At 34.7% G+C, this 18,856-nt stretch overlaps 2 protein-coding genes across 2 annotated transcripts; one reads left to right on the plus strand and one right to left on the minus strand.

The window, feature by feature from the left end:
* Nucleotides 1-171: 171 nt before the first annotated feature.
* Nucleotides 172-3,367, minus strand: LOC113492011 (40S ribosomal protein SA). Its single transcript, XM_026869273.1, has 7 exons — nucleotides 3,265-3,367; nucleotides 2,956-3,083; nucleotides 2,525-2,758; nucleotides 1,909-2,073; nucleotides 1,384-1,551; nucleotides 516-668; nucleotides 172-316 (listed from the first exon to the last, which is right to left on the minus strand). The coding sequence occupies exons 2-7, from the start codon at nucleotides 3,052-3,054 to the stop codon at nucleotides 212-214; spliced, it is 924 nt and encodes a 307-aa protein (XP_026725074.1). The 5' UTR covers nucleotides 3,055-3,083; nucleotides 3,265-3,367; the 3' UTR covers nucleotides 172-211.
* Nucleotides 3,368-4,194: 827 nt separating this feature from the next.
* On the plus strand, nucleotides 4,195-18,692 carry LOC113492015 (protein enhancer of sevenless 2B). The gene is made up of 6 exons (XM_026869279.1): nucleotides 4,195-4,500; nucleotides 4,585-4,682; nucleotides 5,252-5,371; nucleotides 10,127-10,292; nucleotides 16,662-16,772; nucleotides 17,170-18,692. Exons 1-6 carry the CDS (start codon nucleotides 4,423-4,425, stop codon nucleotides 17,233-17,235), a joined length of 639 nt encoding a protein of 212 aa, XP_026725080.1. The 5' UTR covers nucleotides 4,195-4,422; the 3' UTR covers nucleotides 17,236-18,692.
* Nucleotides 18,693-18,856: the final 164 nt, after the last annotated feature.

Genomic DNA, 18,856 nt, shown 5'->3' on the forward strand with positions numbered 1-18,856 from the left:
GACAATACTACTCCGACTATTTTAGTCAAATAATCTATTGGTTTTATGCTATAGCCAGAGAAACCAATATATCTATCTACATTTGATATTCTAGTGTGACAATGACTACTATTACAGCTGAAACTAGGGTTACGAAACTAGGGTATATGAATCTACAATAAAACATGTGAATAGGTTTTGACGTTTATATTAACCAAAGCAAATGCAACGTTTACGAAGCGCTCCAGTCTTGGGCAGAGCCACCCCACGATGGTGTGGGAGCGGGCGCGGGAGCTGGCGCGGCGGCAGCGGCGGCGGTTCCCCACTCTTCTTGTACCTAGTAACAATTACGTATTCATTAGTACAACAAAAATTTATAAGACACCATATTTTTTTCCTAAGATAGTTTTAAAACTGTATTAAAGAGCTCAACTAACATTGTTGATAATTCTATCAATTGCTCAATTAAATTTATCTCTAAGTTCATATAACATTTTTCGAACATTACTAGACACAGAATTAACTCTGTTACATACCTGGGCAGCCCAGTCCTCTTGTGCAGGGGGAGCTCCGAAGGAGGCAGCTGGAGGTGGCGCGGCGTCCTCGGCCCAGGAGGTGACGGGCTCCACGGACTCGTTCCAGTCCTCGTGCACGGGGGCAGGGACCTCGGGCTTGGGAGCCACAACAGCCTGGAGATAAAGGAAAATTCATTATTTTTGACATTGTCTTCATCTATACTAATATATAAAGCTGAAGAGTTTGTTTGTTTGTTTGTTTGAACGCGCTAATCTCGGGAACCACTGGTTCGATTTGAAAAATTCTTTTTGTGTTGAATAGACCATTTATCGAGGAAGGCTATAGGCTATATAACATCACGCTGCGACTAATAGGAGCGAAGATTCAATGGAAAATGGGGAAAATTCTAACCACGTGGACGAAGTCGCGGGCAACAGCTAGTATTTAATAAAAACTGTATAGAAATATAAACATGAACAATAACTAAATTTCATAATGTAACCTGTTCTAAGAGCAATTTTAGTTCTGATATCTCATAACAAACTCAAAATGATTTCATTACCAACTTAGTTTTTCAGATTTAATTCGGAAGAGGGAACTTCAGCATGTTGGATTGTATAAATCCATATTTGTTAAAATCAACAAGCATTTTTTTTTATAAATGCTCCCGCTCTAAGGAATTTAATCCTTGTGTCGCGGGGGGTTTCACAAACATACAAATCACTTGCACAATGACACCCAGACTCAGAACAAGCATTCGTGGATCGCACAAATGATTGTCCTACGCGGGGATCGAACCCGTGACACGACGCGCGCAGTGGGTTTGGCTTGGTGACCTCAACCACTCGGCTATAAATACATGTTACGTGTGATAAACAGGATACATACCACAACCTGTTCCTTGGCCTGCTGTTCTTCCTTCTCGCTCTCTTCAGGGTCGCGGTAGAAGAACAGGTCGACGACAACGTCCCAGCGCTGGTCGCGGGCGAGGACACCACGCAGGCGGAGGACCTCACGGGCCAGCAACCACCACATCAAACCAATAGAGTGAGAGGACTAGAACAATAATAAAGTGTCATAAAAAATTAAAAATGTCACGTCATTTTAGAATAATATGTAATCTATCTTGTAATTTATCAAATGGTATAAGACGCAAGTATATTATGTAAAATAAATAAGCTGTAAATGTGTTAATGGTGACCAGTCCATATACAGATAACTAACAAAGTAATAACTATGCCTATTGCTATTATTATATATAATTCTATTATTCTATATAATAGCAATAGGCATAGTTATTACACAGCACAAGTAATTTGGTGCCGGTAATTAGCTATGTCCATTATCACTTTAATAAGTAATAATATTTGTAAATTAACCAACAGTAAAAAACATTATTTTAGTCAAACATACCTTGGTGTTGCATGGGATAGCAATGTCAACGAAACGCAGAGGAGAGTCAGTGTTGCACAGAGCAATAACTGGAATGTTGACATAAGAAGCCTCAGTGATGGGTTGGTGGTCCTGAGCAGGGTCCAGCACAATCAGGAGACGGGGCTCACGGAAAGCAGCTTGGATCTAACAGAAAATATGACTTTTTAATATAGTCTTCTAAGAAATTGAAGCATTTAATGGTACTTGTAAGATAAAATCAGTCAAGTTTTAATCATACCTGCATTAAATGCAGTCAGTGGTTCCTTATGAATTTGTCATCATTAAAGTATGTAATAAAATTATTTAACTACTCAAACACTTATTTAATCCTTTTCTCAAACATTCAAGTCTTGTCTACACTATTGTCTTACACAGGGATTGAACCTGCAACGGGTTGCTCACTATAGATTTGGCATGGTGACAAACCATTTTTCTATCAGTTCAGTCACTATTTATAAAAACATTCAATACTAATGTCAATAGATATCTTGTTTAAATAAACAATGGAGAAAAAAATTAAACATTCCCTGGGAATCCCTTTCCTAATGAAAATAAACTATTCTATACACTTTCTGCAAAATGTGTTTAGTTTTACCTGGTTAGTGAAGGCACCAGGAGTGAAACGTCCAGCAATGGGTGTAGCGCCGGTGTGTGCGGCGAACTTGAGTACCGCACGCTGACCGAAAGGACGCGACGAGATGACGAACACGTCGGCCGGGTTCTCAATGGCGACCACGGCGCGGGCAGCCAGCACAAGCTTTTCCCAGGTGCGGCGAAGGTTGATTACGTGGGTGCCATCAGCGCGGCGCTTGTACACGTAAGTTTCCATCTAACGAATTAAGTTCATCAATATTAGAACACCGGGTCATCTTTGAAAAATAAAGTATATTTTGTTGGTAACAGTCAGTTGGGAGAATTGAACATCAATATTTTCAGATAAATAAATGGAACGGATTCTTAGCTCATCATTTAAACATGTGAAATTATGCACTAGAAATTATTATGTTTCTAAAGTTAGGTACCCACCTGGAAGTTGACATTTTCGGACCCAAGGTGGGTCGTTGCCGCCAACATCTTGGTAACATCCTCCTCGTTGAGGGCGAGAATATCTAATCCTCCCGACATCGTTGCGTTTAAATGAGTTACGACTAAACCTAAAACAAACAAACGTGATACCGCTAAGTTTGGGAAAAATAAACTAATAAAACTTTAAACAAAGAAATACTATACATTTTATGCTGCTGAGGCACGATTAACATTGTTTCAATCACTTATTCCACAGTGTTTAAAATGATTAATTCACTATTTTAGGATTAAATACTCAAAAATACTTACGCGTATAATGCCACTGGGAGGTGAATTGGACATAAAAGAACTGTCAAACAATCATGTCAATGTTATCAACCTGTTTTGACAGCATGACGCGTTTATGGATAACTTCATGTATATTGCTACCTCCCTCTAGCAAGTAGCATTTATGGTAGTCAAAAAGAAGAAGGTATATTGCTGGTCGGAAACTCGAAAATACACCAAAGTGTGATTCGTTCCAAATTACGACTTTTTCTATCAAAAATTTAAGCGTTATGAAAAAGTAAAGTATGATCAAAAAGAGAAGAAAACGATATGTCACCACCCATTGTAGCATGTCGTAAGTTTTTTTCAAGTCATGTGGTGTGCAATAAAGGATATTGTGTTTTATTCTATAAAAGTAGCCTTTAAAGTTTTTAACTGAAAAACCTGTAATTCAATTCTGAAATACCCAAAAAAAGCAAGCTTTGATCCGATGGATTCTCCGTTTCTGATTTCTCTTTCATCGTCGTTCAAAATTTTATTTAAATAAAAAAATTAAGTTAAAAAAGTTGCTATATTGAAATACGAACAAAGCAAGTCAAAGAGGCAACAATATTTGTGATTGTTTTACATCGTACGTAGTTTTTTTATGATCTAAATACAAGAAAAGAATATAAAAATATCCTTATGACAACATTTTTCTTTATCTAGCCCACCGTGTCCCACTAAACAGCGCTGGGCAAAGGCCTTCCTCAAATCCTTCCACGATTCTCTGTTCTGGGCTTCATGGAATCAGCCCGCGCGGTAAGCGTTAACATGAAAACATAGGTTAATAAAAAAAAATACCAAATACTTGCATTTGAGTAAAAGCAACTCAAAAACCTTTCATTAATCCGAATATTGTATACGATCCTTTATAAATAAAAAAATGGCAACTTTGAATGCGTACTATTTTTAGTTTACTGGCAACTAACTTTCATACTTTTGTGAATTGTGACTGGTGATGTGACTGATGTGTGGCCTGTGAACGGAGAATATTTTTCCGTATCGGCATTAAAACGTACTAATTTTAGATTGTTCTGTAAGACAATACATGCATTATGATTACTTTACTTCCCTGACCTTAAGCATTGTTAAAAGTTTGTATACTTAGTGAGTTATTTTGGTAATCGGTGACATTTTAGTGAAGTGCCTAATTTGATCATGGAGGCTATAGCAAAACACGATTTCACTGCAACTGCTGATGATGAGCTCAGCTTTAGAAAGAACCAGGTGTTGAAGGTATGTGTATACTTATTGAATTAGTGTGCATTTAATTCAATAATGTAAGATGACAGATTCTTTCTAGAATTTTTGATATTACAGATACTAAACATGGAGGACGATATGAACTGGTACAGGGCTGAGTTAGACGGCAAAGAAGGACTTATTCCTAGTAATTATATTCAAATGAAAAGTCACAGGTAAACAGTGCTTTACTATAAAAACTTTTTTAACTCGTAATATAAGGCTTACATAAATCTCTCCCGACTAATTTAGCTTGTGAAAACAAGATAGGTATTTATGTTTAGAATAACAAAATCCCGTTGTAAATCACATAAATTTCGCCTTATTTTCAACAAAATACTTTTTTGCATTCGAGACAACTTATATTATAACTTATTTGTTTTGATTTTACGATATTTACTGCCCTACAAACTTATAAGAAAAGTTCTATTTGTCTATAGGTTATAATCGTAACTTTATTGTATACACCCAGTAGTAGGTACCTATAGTACGACTACAACTTGCGTGAGTACTATGTAAAGAGATTATTGTGTAAGTGTTAACTTAATTGATATGGAAAATGGTTAATTGTTAGGCATATTTATGCCATAATTTTTCTTGATTATTGTTTGTGTACTGACATAGTTTTCAATTACACATCCATCTCACTGACAAATTATAAAAAGCTTAAAAAATTTAAAGTTTAATTAAAACATAAAACTTCTGGTAGAAGAGGTGCAGATGATAAATAAATTGTAATTTTTAGCTGGTATTATGGAAGAATCACAAGAGCAGATGCAGAGAAACTTCTAGCAAATAAACCAGAGGGTGGTTTTTTGATAAGAATCAGTGAATCAAGCCCTGGTGACTTCTCCTTATCTGTCAAGTAAGTTTCCTTATATGAATGTGTATTTATGATATAGGTAGTTCTCAGAATGTTTTTTATTGGATCATAGTTTGTTTTTATTCTAATTGGATCATAGTTTGTGAGTCATATTGGTTTTTGATGTTGGCATGTTATTTTTTTTAAGAATCATGTTATATTTTTAATGTGATTTATAGATTTAATTTGCCGTCAACATTTTGAGTTTTATTTTAATTGATTAATTATGAAACCTTATAAATGCATTAGTTTTTTACTATGGTCATTTTTATAAGCTTCTTAAATGCTATTACCCATATGTGATATGAATCAAATGCTAAACTTATTATCATTTAAGACATGGGAATGAAACTGTTTGAAAAAGAGCCAATTTATATCATAAAGTAGTTGACTTTATATATTATATATTTTTTCTAACAAATTTTCTGTACATGCTTATCAATATTTTTGAGTTTTTGTTGACCCAGACTACCGAATATTTTTTTTTTTAAAGATATCAAATGTATTGATATTGGAAATAAAAAGTTAATAATAAAACATAATAACTTTTTGCATACATAATGTCTTCTTGTTATCAAAATAATGAAGTATAGGACAATCTTCTATTCACCCTTAAAAAATATGTGAAGGTCATCTAAAATAAGGTAACACAATTATAAACATTGAAATACACAAATACAAAAGAGTATGAATGTTATTATTCTTTGTTATCTAAAGGACTTTATATTGACTTTTTAGATTAAATTAATGCTTTGTTTACAATATGCAAGTACTTATATGATAATAAGCACTTTATTTTTATCTGTGTACATACTAGCTTTTGCTTGCGGCTTTGCCGCGAGACGAGTTTGTCGCGGCTAAATTTTGTCTATGGCCTTACTTGGGTGTAAAGTTTGTCATACAAAGTTTCTCAAAAACAACTTGGTACTTTTTCATTTTTCGTATCAATTTCGATTTTTGAAACAAACATGTATTATCTCTTGTATGTACCGTATATATTAAACTATATTTTAAACATTTAATGTTGATGATGAATGTAACTGGCGAATCGTTTTAATATAAAACCTACTTGAAATTTTAGGAATGAAAATATAACAATGAATCTTTCTTATTATGTCCTATCTAGGCAGCGGGCGTAGCCGCGCTTGTCATGTCGGTGACACACTTCTATTGAATTATTGCAATGCTCAAATAACATATTGGACAGTTTCGAAAATAGGTTACCTACTAGACTTTTTTGTCGCGTCTTTTTCCTGGTGAATATTAAACGTTACCGCAAAAAGAGCTTTGTCCTTTCTCGAGTGAACTTTATACCAAACGTCGAAATCTGTAGTTTGGCCATAAAAGGACACGAAGAAGAGTGTTCCGAATACGTATTAATATTATTGAGCTTTTAAAGTCCCAGTGCAGGTCAAGACTTCTCTTTATTTTTATCCCGGTCTCTGGCTCACAGGGTCCCTTTTCACGAAAAGAAATCGTATTCGTCCCGCCATCTACTGGGCTAATCGTAAAAACTTTTTTTAATCGTCCAGTGACTCCCACACACAAAAGACGATGTTCTATCATCGCTTTTATAAAATTCTACAAAATCGTACGTTTTCATGACTTACAACTTACTTGCGACTTACAAATCGTTTAGTTGCTATTATCCGATAGCAATCCAGTACGAATATTTGCATGCCCTACATAATATATTTATTCTCATTCTGGATTTCTGAGAACGTGATTTATGTGTGATATAAAATGAAACCTTGACCCAACCGATCTTATTTTAGTTTCTACTGTCGTATCGATTTCTTAAATTATGTCAATCTATGTTTGAACTTTCGGGTTTCAAATATTCGGCTTGTAGCTGAATTAAAAATATAGGTCATGTAGAAATATCAATCTATACAGCGCGGCGTTACAAGTCAGTATAAAAGTGCAATTGCTTTTGCTGTATGAATAAAAATAGTTGTACAGAATTAGAAGTCTAGCGTAACCCACTAGTAATACGCACACGAGCGTATCGCTTTCGCTAGTCATTGATGTCCAATAGGTACATGGAATTCCCTAGATAAACTAAGAGTCAGTTTCCGTGTATTTTTCCTCGCCACCTCTGATATCAGTCAATTGATAATTTATGTCTGGAATTAAAAAAAACACTCCGAGCAACATTCATGTCTAAATGTTACGTTTCAAAGAATCTACGACACGCTTATTCTAAATTCTTTAAAAGTAGGAAATCATTTCGAAACATCGAGTCAATTAACTAATGCTCATTCCTCTAAATAAAATAACACGCTTCCTATTTCGTTACTCCTACGTACAGTTAATACTCACTACCATAAGCGACCGCGAACATTATTTATCAGTTATGTGATTTACCAGCTTCCTATGAGCACATGTTGACAATATTGTCAAATAATCAATACGGCAATAGCTAAGTGGTTCATGTGAGGTGACGCACAACAAACAATTTCATTACAGTTTAAATTGGTAGTTAATAAAAAAATAAGGTTCGCGCCTTGCCGCTCGGGAGTGGCATGACTCACGCGGCTCGCAGACGTTTTATTTTGTCTTGACTGTCTAAGATACTTAGTCATATCCATCTCCATAGTCAATATAACACCAATAAACTTCTTCCTAAATATTCAATTCGACAGAATGACTTCGTGAAAATGTAGACGGTTTTCCCAATTTTATCCTACAACATTATATCGAGGACGCTAATCATGACGACACACGTAATTTTAGTTGCGATCGTTCGAAACAGTCTCGTGTGTTATTGTTAGACGAATAAAACCGAAAGATCTTTTTTTCGTGCACGTCATATACATCCTTGACCTGTGCTATTGAACCGATCGTTTACCCCTTTAAATATTTGTGTATGCTCGAGAAAGGTAGACTAAATCGTGAAATATTTTAACGGCCTCTAACGGTTTACCACGTCGTTATACTAGCGAGAAAGTATCAAGAAAAGTTCGTGTATGTAAATTAAATAAATTTGAAAACACAGGTCATATTGCTTGTGGAGTTTTCTCTATTTAAAACCAGTTTCCTGTCAAATAGTATGAATCAGCGGTACTGAGATTGCGCTGAAACCAGTTTCGAGTTTCGACTATAGATTTAAGCACGGGCCTCATTTGTGTTGAAACATATCGTTTGATATATTTTGTATTTACCATTTTTTGTCCGCCAAAAAAGGCAATAATAAATGTAATGGCTAGGAGAATAGTTTCTTAGTCTAATATGTCTGTATTGTTACTAGAACATTCAATATACTAAGTATTATAAAATGATAATGATTATTTTACGTGAGTGACAAAACCAGGAAAAATAATGATTACTGGTTAAGAATGTTTCCCAGAAATCGCAATACAGTTCTAAGAAAATCTCTATGTTATTATAGCCAGGCTCTCTATATTGTTTGGATGGCAGGCTTCTTTCCATGCCTTTGGCGTTTCTCCCTTTTTACCGATAATTACTAAGGAAACATATTATATCTTTCCGTCTCCTCCCACGAGGACAGTCGCGGACTCTTCTCAGTTTGTGAAAAAACTGTGAACTATTTAAAATATTATAATTCCTATTGTTTATTTATTCCATTTTATATATGGCTTAAACGAATCTCTCAGCAACATCAAACTTGAGTAAACAATTACATATTATTATTGCAGTTTGCATAAACGTTACAGTTGTTGTGTCATTGTGTGACAATTTTGTCTTAGTTTTAATAAACTAGTTGTAGTTAAAAACGAGTCTGATATTTGTATCTGGGAATTACCGACATTTTTTCCTGTCCTCATAACAAACGATTTAACTCTTTTCAAGTTATACTATGTAACCTTTTTATACGTTTATCATGTAAAAAGTTACCACGTTTAGTAGTTCCAAATAACATGCATCCATTACGTCATAACTAAGGTCAGTCATACAACCTACACGATATTTCATTCATCGATACTCGACATACGAGGAATACAGACAAATTGCGAGAACCCGACCGGTTTCACATAAAACCGTATTTTATGAAATATATAGTCTCCGGTTAGCGACCGATACCCGATATGTTGACTTTAGCCGAGCCATTCCCATAAATTCGGTTATATCGCTATTACGTCATCAAGTTAAATTAATTGCACAAATATTGGATTGGCCAACAGCTTAGAAGAATCACTTGATTAATTTTGTATACGAATAACAAACGTAATATCCTGAACGTCCTAATAACTTAATTATATTGTACAAAGATCTCAGATGTAAAAAACTTATGTGCCAGACTTGGTATATACCTAGCGCAAACTATTGATTTTTATTATAGTTAAGCACTTTGCTTGAGCAAACCACTTGGAATGCACAGAAGTGCTTTGAACTTCAAAGATAAGACAAAGCTATTTCACGCATATTACGAAGTTTCAAATCACTTATTGTCGAGTTTTATGACTACTGCTATGGAACTTCTTGCGCGACTAAACGACTTTGCCAGCTTCCTAAGGGATTTTAAAGCAGGCTGTTGTTAAAAGCTACACTGCGCAGTACCCTGAACGCAAAGCTCTTTGCTTGACAGTAAAAAGACTATCTATTTATTTTTTTGCAAAGGGACTTTTAGTCCAACCAGCGCGTTTTAGACGCTGCTTTATGCTATGTAGAGCGGCTGTCGACTCTCGTCCATAACTTCAATGGTCTTAGTTTAACAAGTGTTAGTAGGACCTCAGTTCGCTACTTTTAATATCTGTACTGCCAATATAATTAATATCTTGTCTAACCTTTCCTCAGATGTCCCGATGGTGTTCAACATTTCAAAGTGCTTCGGGACGCGTCCAGCAAATTCTTCCTGTGGGTCGTCAAGTTCAATTCTCTCAACGAGCTCGTTGATTATCATCGTACTGCGTCAGTGAGCCGCCTGCAAGATGTTAAACTAAGGGACGTCGTGCCTGAAGAAGTAAGTTTAACATTTGTTGAGAACTAGCCAATATGTCACTTTGTAATCACATTCACTAGAATTTCCTACGTGATAAACACGCGGCAGTGTGAAGCTTACCGTGGTGTTGTAAGCTGCTTTTCAAGCTACTCAGAAGCATCACTAATTTTTTTATATTGCTCTCATGAAAGGGAGTTCCAAGATGTCTAACTACGCTCGGCATACGTTACAAAGCCACGCTTAAGAAAAAGTTGTGATTTTTTGGACTAGAATGTTTCATGAACATACTCGGAACACAACATTTTCATAACTATTTATTTTGTTATTAATTTTGTAAATTATGTAGTACAAACAGTTGACGAAATAAAAAATTTAACATTCTTAGTCTATCGTATGTCTCGCTATATTATACTTGTAGCATAACGTAGTTATTTAGATTGTTCGCCTGCGCGAGCGCATCTGTATTATCATGTCCGATTTTGAATCACTATATCTGCGCACTTCCTCAAACGCTTTGTACTGTTAACGAACCCTAGGTACTTGTAAAAATACAACCGTGTATTACTGTTACATGAGTTTTAAGTCTTTTTTTAAACCAAAGGAAATTTGTCCTCGATAATTATAATTCTGAGTGCACGTGTCCTTTTGCAAGTATGTATAAATTGCTATAATTATATTAATGAAATCTTAGTAGGTCGTCTGAATACAACTGCTTCAGTTAATACGGGGTTTTCCTTTATTTATTGATAATGACGTGCGTCCCTTGCGTAATAAATAAACGAGTTATTTATAACTTCGTTTATTAAATATTTCCTTAGTATTTGGTACTTTCGACTTAAAATTCCAATGCATTCTATTTAAATAATAGAATAAAGATGCAAGAAGAAAAATATACGAGAGCGGGAACGTATCAGTCGATGTTTCAGTAGAGCTGAAGATAAACGGAATTTATAACGTAAATGTTAGTGCTAACCGCGTTCCACAGAGACTGTGTTCAATGAGGTCTGGCTTTCAGCGCTTTCATCTGAAGCTTATAAGTGTGAATAATATAAAGATTGATTTACAATGAGCTGACTCTGTAATACAATTATTCGTGTAAATTTGTCGTGTCAATGCTCGACTTATTTCCCGATTATATATTTTAAAATTATTTTCCTCAAGCCAGACGCCACTGACTTATATTGTATGTAATACAATTAAGCCTTTCCTTATAAAAAAAAATGGTCTACGAAATACATAGGCAAAGGTAAAAGTACGGACATTTATCAAAGGCTCATAATGACCTTACAGTTTACGCGGTGTAATGGGTGCTCATTTGCGCGTAAAATGTATTTTTTAAACCGCTGCGTTCAGACAGAGTAACACACATTTACGAGTGCGGTAAAAAGAGATTTTATGTGACCTAACGCAGCTGGCAAATCTCGACTCACTTGTATATTTTAGACTGGAATCTCGTTTTCAATCCCTAGACCATTACACAATGCTGGTTGCCTAGGTACTTGTGTAATAGCTTGGGAAAAGATTTTATCGAATATTTAGCGTTCATTCTTTCGTAGTTGGAGTGATACGGAAGATTTTGCACACATAACTAGTGGATTAAAATTAAAATACTGAAAAAAGCGACAGTTTCCTGATGGAAACAGTTTATCAGAATTAATTTTGATGGAAAGCGAGTGGTTAACCTTGAACCGTACATTATTAACCTAGCTACAGGGCGTAGTTTTTTTGATCCAATATCAAAAGTGGTTCTCAAGTTGATCATATTTTAGCTTTTTTCACGTTAAGCTAAACCTACCTATTCATATAAATGCGATTACAAAACAAGAATCGATTCCAAACAAGTACAAATCCCGTTTCTAATTTACTAGTTTACCGCTTCATACGAGTGCAGCATTATCACAGTATCACATACGAAGTAGGTAACAACAAAAGGCCGTGATCGCTTGATTACAGTCTAATTATGCTTAATCATGAGCCCCTCTAATTGTGTGACAGCATGACAGATTCCGATTGCTACGGTTGTACTCTTAATCAGCTGTCTTATTAGGGCTTGTCAACATTTTTAGTAGGATTTTGAAGGACTCTATGCGCTCAAAACATTAGAACATTTTGGTAGATGAACGACTGTTTATTTGAACGTCCCGCAGTAGTTAGATCATTTTTTGTCACATGCAAGCAGGCACCCAGACTTAGAGAGTATTCGTGGATTACACAAAAGTTTGTCCTAAGCTGAGATCGAACCGGCAACACATATGAGTCCGTTTTGTAAAATACTAATTGACGTATTTATTATACGTGTTTGTACGACACTGTGTAAGGTTTCACCATTGTCACGATATCTTTATCACGAAGTAAAATTAAGAAACAATGTATTCAAGAACGTCTACCAAAATTCAGTTTCTGCATAATCGTAAAATTATTCATAAAAATGTCTTATAAAAAACAAAAGTCGCAACAAGGAAAATTCCCTACCGATATCCCGTTTGTATTAGCACAGATACGCTCAATACATACGTGGAACCGACTTGTCTATGTAAATAAGGCCGCCATGACCGTGGTACAACGAAAATAACCCGGTCATCGCGTGTTCCTATGATCTCGGTTACCTCCAATTGATAATAGTTTATGATTAGTCCACGCAGTTTATTTTGTCCTTCAGACGGCTAGCGACAGAGGACATGTAGAGGATTGTTGTTTTAAAACGTAACTATACTATACTTCTATATTTACGAATACACGTGTAACCTAAAAGAGAGCTTGTTCGAACGCTTTAAATTGTGTAACGATTTGTCTAAAGAGTTCATTTTTAAGTTTAAATTTAAAAAAATGTCTGTATCTGTATTAACATCGCGCCACGTATCCTAGGATGAATGCAAGGCGAGTAAAACAGCAAGGCACGGCTATTATGACATGATGTACACTTAATGTACTAATTTAGTGTCATTTTTGTCTCAATGCGACCTTTATACCAGCTGTACTTGATAAGATTAAAGTTCGTAGTAAATAAAGGGATAAAGCTTGGGTGTTTTTTATGTCGGTTTTCCTGTTATTCTTCTATTTCCAGTAGAGTAAAATTGTCTACCGCAATGGTTTTGCGCATTGTAACTTATTTTTCTATATGGTAATGTATATATATGCCATTAAAGTAGACGTCTAGAAATCTGTGTGTTGTCCTAAAATATAAAATAAGACTAATATAGGAAAATTCTGCGTGTATTGTTTGAATTGGAAACTATGTTCAATTTAAAATGACACTTCATTTACAAAACTATGAGTAAATTTATTTTCTTATCCTGTTGAGTACTTTCGTGTGTTACTTCCTACACCCAAACTTCAATATTGATGTAGATATTTTTGTTCTACCTATTTTTGATTGTGTTCTCTACACAAAATATTTGGATCGTTCCCAATATGTTGTTTATAATGCTAAGTAATTAATTCAAGATGTTTCAAACATCCATAATCATATTATAAATGCGATAGTAACTGTCTATTTTACTTTGGGTAAACTACTTAACTGATTTTGATAAAAAAAATATCATATTATAGTAAAGTTGGGATTGTCAGCATTGATTAAAATTTCGTTAGAAGTATTATTATTAGCCTATCTGCTAATGGCTTTGAAGTATTTTTATTTTAACTTACTAATGACTTAAAACTATTAAAGCATCGTCATCTTCTGTAACTAACTGAGATCTGAGACATAGATATTGGTCTAATGGTTTATGTAAATTAGAGGTCTACCTGGATTTTCCTTCTCATTTGTTAAGCTTTGCATAATGAATCAGACTCATTAAATTTGAAAACGAAATCCTGTAAACCGGAGACACCATTAAAAATTTACTTGAGGACTGAGGACTTGGACGTTTACTATAAAACTTAATAATTGAGCTCTTAGACTTCTAAGAGACAAAATGCAATGGCGTATTTCAGTAACGATGAACTTCTTTTTATGTGTCTTAATTTATTATCTTTTGATATTATATTTAAAGAAAATTAATTTATCTTTAGAAAAGATGAAACCAGCATAAAATATTAGTTATACAAGCAATCAATATACACAAACTATTACATATACATTCACAGTCGTTCATTTTACGCAGCATATACGTCACAATATCCTAAAGTTTTCCCACGATGGGTTAACGGACCATCGCATTTCATTGGATGATTACTTGCAGTAGGTACAGTGAATCACTATTGACTATGGATATTTTATATGAGTGCGATGTCGCCGGTACTCTGCAGGAAAGTGAAAAACAAATTTTACACCTAATTTAGTTTATTTCCTGTTATTAAATTATTGTGAACCTTTTCAATTTACGCTATGAATGTACCCAATAGCTATTCGTAATGCTTTGATTTTTTTTTGATGTTGCTGATGTTATGAGAATTTGCTTAGTTTCCTATGTTCAATATTTTTTTGATAATTAATACTCTTAAGGTAACCTGGAAGTGAGGCCAATAATAATTGATAGGTAGGTCATTGTAGTGATTTTTTTTGCGATTTGTAATTCTAAATTCCTTTATCTACCAAACTTTTTAGACCATACAACCCGTCATACAATGTACAAACAAAAAAAAAACAAAGTTTTGTTGAATGTAAAGTAGGTAGTAAGCGCAATTGCGTAAACCTGAAAAATAATACACATACGAAAATATATAAATCCCTATTAGTTGAGCATTTTATAAGTAAAGTAAACCGTAGTTCAGCGGGCGCTAATTAACAGCTACACTTAGTTAATTGGATCATTTCTATTAATTTTCGTAATTGAAGTATACTACGCCCGCACCATTTAGCTAATGGCTTATTTTGGTTTCGCACTTTTGAACAAACAACTTATGTTTTATACGTCCGAAATAAACTGTTAAATTAACATACCTCTAGCTAGATTAGTTTCTATTCGGTTATTTGTTAAACATTGATAATGAACGCACGAAAACTAACATTATAATAATATTTTAGTATATTAAAGCTATTAAAAATATCTTCATTCAGTGCTAGAATTACTGTTGCTATGTCAAATGAAAAATATTGTCTATGATTTTACAATAAACTTTTTAGTGTTGCCTGTTTCACATGTTTAAATAGTTCCCGGTTATGTAAGACATCATAAAACTTTTACGTTCTATTTTCTTATGGAAAAACCGTGGGAGTACTTCAAGAAGCATAAGAAATAAATGAATTTAGAAAGCGTTCTATTGTGACAAAAAATATATGTTTAACAATATACATAATAAATCTGTATTGTTATATCAAAAGATTTGTCTTACAGAAACTTTTCCTATAATAGAAAAGTCCGTATCACCCATTTATATTACCTGCCTTAACGATTAGTCAATATGTCATGCGCCACGGTGTCTCGTACGGAGTAAATATTGTATAACAAGCAGGGAACGTGATATCTGAGCTTTGAGACTAATCGACGACGCTATCACTTAGATATAAATACATTTACTTTCTGCTGTTGACAGTAAACAAAGGCGGCGAAGAGGATTTACAGATTTCTAGCAATGCGAATTATTTCTGCTTAATCCTTTCCATTTAAAAAATCCGCTTTTGTGTAGGTACTGTAGTATAATCATTTAATTCCTAAGCAAGCTATCTTATACACAGGAACAAATGTTAATGTGTAAATGTGCCGAACTACTATCAATTGTATGGGTAGTTCATTTGGAATGTAAAAAGGGATAATTGAACTATGTATAATTTATGTTATGCATGTTAGTATACAGAGTAAAAGCGAAACATACACAAACACGCACCAATATACCAAAAAGGCACGCTTAAATTAACTAATTCGCTCAAAATACTTATCGATTTACGTTTAATGTGTAATAAAAGCTCCCAGCACTTATTAGTTAATAGCACCATACCGAGATAATCAGCTTCCCCGCGGCGTATCATTTACGATAACACATCCCCGTTTACGAATTACTGGAATTTTATGTTGACAGATTCCCGGTAACTTACGTTCTACGCGTTCTTTCCCGTAGTATTTTGTTGTTTACGTTACATTTATTTTCTGCTTGTCAGAATTGCTGATGTATTTTTAGTGACTAGTATTATAATTTCTCTGTGTATTTTACATTTTGTAATAGAGATTCAGTGAATACATTTTTTTTAGCGCTGTTGTCAAAGTATTTATTTTCATTGCCGTTTGCTTACCCCTAGACTTATTGTAATATTTTAATTTGACTAAAAATAATTAGTTCATTTATAACGTAATTATGACTGAATGACTTCAGTCAATTAATAGAGGTATATTTATTTCGTCATTGTTATTTGCACACCTGTTACCATCTCCCATATATGTTGTATTAAAATTTTGTGTCCTTATATTGTTTTAAATGATGAAATATTAATATTAATGTATGTAACTGTTTTAGATGCTGGTGCAGGCGTTGTACGACTTCACTCCGCAGGAGGCGGGCGAGTTGGAGTTCAGGCGCGGTGACGTCATCACGGTCACCGACCGCTCCGATCAACATTGGTGGCAGGTATGTGTCGCTGTCGCTACATCTTTATAAGGTTAAGAAGATTTTTAGCATCTTTGTAGTTAAAAAAGAAGTATGGTACTATTCTTTAAGTTAAAAAGGAACATATTACATTGACTGTTAAACATAACCTTCCTTTGCGCCCCGCAGTCGGATAAAAAATCCGGTAAGACCCATCATTGTTTGTACTTATAAAGGGATGTTTTATAAATGATGCTCCTCATTGAGGCCTATGAGGTTTATGTTTTTGCTTCCGTATGAAATGTTCTACTTATTATTGTCACTAAGCCAACAAATTTACTGGCATTTTCATAACAGTGTTTCTTCATCTTATTAAGAACCTCGCTCATAAACGTTATAACATCAAAATAGTTAATTGTGTTGTGGTGTTGTGTTCCAGGGTGAGATCGCGCACCGGCGCGGGCTGTTCCCGGCGTCGTACGTGACGTCGTACCACTCGTCATAGTGTGCGGACGCTCGCGGCTCGCCCTTGCCTCTCTAGGTCGCACGCGCGACTGGCCTGACAATGATCACACTAGCCTAGCTACTATCATATCAATAACTCGCGGTACATTACATCGAACATTCAACTAATTTAGTAAAGCTAACACATGAAAACGTTATAGTTTTCTCAGTTTTACTAGCCATTACGTATTGTGGTATTTTATGCGGTTTTAATTGATCCCACTAGGAGTTATTGACGGAAGGCACCAAGTGTCATCAATGTCGCGCTCGGATGAGTTTGATTTTTATATAATGTTTTGACGAGTATATGGTGCTTCGTGTTCACAGCTGATTACGAATGTAATAATTTATAACAATAATTGACGATCGTAATCGTATTGGTCTGTCCATTTTACTCGCGAGTTGAAACTGCCTTGATTTTGCAATACTGTGAGAGATGTAATTCGGTAGTACAAAAGTTTGTGTCGTGTTTCATTGTATTCATTGTTCTGTGACGAATTTATTGTCCTCTCATTTTATATTGTGACGAACGCTGGATGAGAGTGAATATTTTATCCTCGAAAACGTGCCAGAATGTTATTTGTAGTTTTTTGAAATATACGTTTAGAAATAAAAGGTGAAAGGGATCAAATCAGTGCATACTGACCACTCCCCAATCAAGTTTATAGATTTTCTTATTTGATGTGATTTTTATGACCATTATTTATCCCTGTATTAGTCTTTAATGCTCATTATTAAAATATTTACCATTTATACGTTAGTTAAGTGATAATTTTAAGTTCGGTTTACATGTATTTCGATCTTATTTTTTTATAATATACACGAGTGTATAATCCGGTACAGTAATCACGTAGAATATAAATTTGTAGCGTCCTCGAAAAGCTTAGCTCTCGTTAGAATTAGAGTCAGATCGACAACGGTTTGTGTTACGCACAATTTACAATGCCACGAACGTATAATGTTAACTCGGGAATTATTTTATATATTGACGATGTTTTTGTACGACGGATATATAATTAAGCGAAGTATTTTATATAACGATTTATCTATGTTGTAACACCACGGCTTTTTTGATAGCTTTTGACGTGTTCGTTTCACGCAGATTCGTTACCTGTACGTATTTTACCATTTACCAATCGTAATGGACTCAAATGTCTAAAATGTTAACGTAACGTTTAAAGTAATTCAATTGTATAGTAAGAGGGGGTCTGGCGACGTAAGTAGTGTTAGTGGCAACACCGAGCAGGAGTGACGGAACATCGTGGCACGCCTCGCGCAGTGCCAGTGTACTTAGTTAGCGATTAACATTTAGTCAAGACTTGAAATTAATAAAACTTTGAGTGATCGTTGATCCAATGTAGATATTTATTTTTGTTATTGTATTGTACCCAAAATTACTATATTTATGGAAACCTGATAGAACTTTAAAGGTAACTCACAAACTCAGGAGTCCCAAAAGCCGATCAGATCATTAGACGTAAGCGAACATCTATTGTAAGGAGTTTTGTTTGACCGTGCATGTTTTATTATATCATTTATACAATTTCCCTTTCATCGAAGCATTTAAACTGTGTGTAATTATAGTATAAGTGTGGTACAGCCCCGTACGCGACGTGCTCGTT

This window comes from Trichoplusia ni, chromosome 3, assembly GCF_003590095.1.
Source record: "Trichoplusia ni isolate ovarian cell line Hi5 chromosome 3, tn1, whole genome shotgun sequence".
NCBI classification, from domain to species: Eukaryota; Metazoa; Arthropoda; class Insecta; order Lepidoptera; family Noctuidae; genus Trichoplusia; species Trichoplusia ni.

Bases quoted from the DNA above. Each gene is read 5' to 3' on its own strand.
- LOC113492011 (XM_026869273.1), bottom strand. From the start codon at position 3,054: ATGTCGGGAGGATTAGATATTCTCGCCCTCAACGAGGAGGATGTTACC. The intron at 2,074-2,524 runs GTAAAACTAAAC...ATTTTCTGTTAG, and splicing joins CTGGTGCCTTCACTAACCAG to ATCCAAGCTGCTTTCCGTGA. The intron at 669-1,383 runs GTATGTATCCTG...CTTTATCTCCAG, and splicing joins AGGCCAAGGAACAGGTTGTG to GCTGTTGTGGCTCCCAAGCC.
- LOC113492015 (XM_026869279.1), top strand. From the start codon at position 4,423: ATGGAGGCTATAGCAAAACACGATTTCACTGCAACTGCTGATGATGAG. The intron at 4,501-4,584 runs GTATGTGTATAC...TTGATATTACAG, and splicing joins GAAAGAACCAGGTGTTGAAG to ATACTAAACATGGAGGACGA. The intron at 4,683-5,251 runs GTAAACAGTGCT...TGTAATTTTTAG, and splicing joins ATTCAAATGAAAAGTCACAG to CTGGTATTATGGAAGAATCA.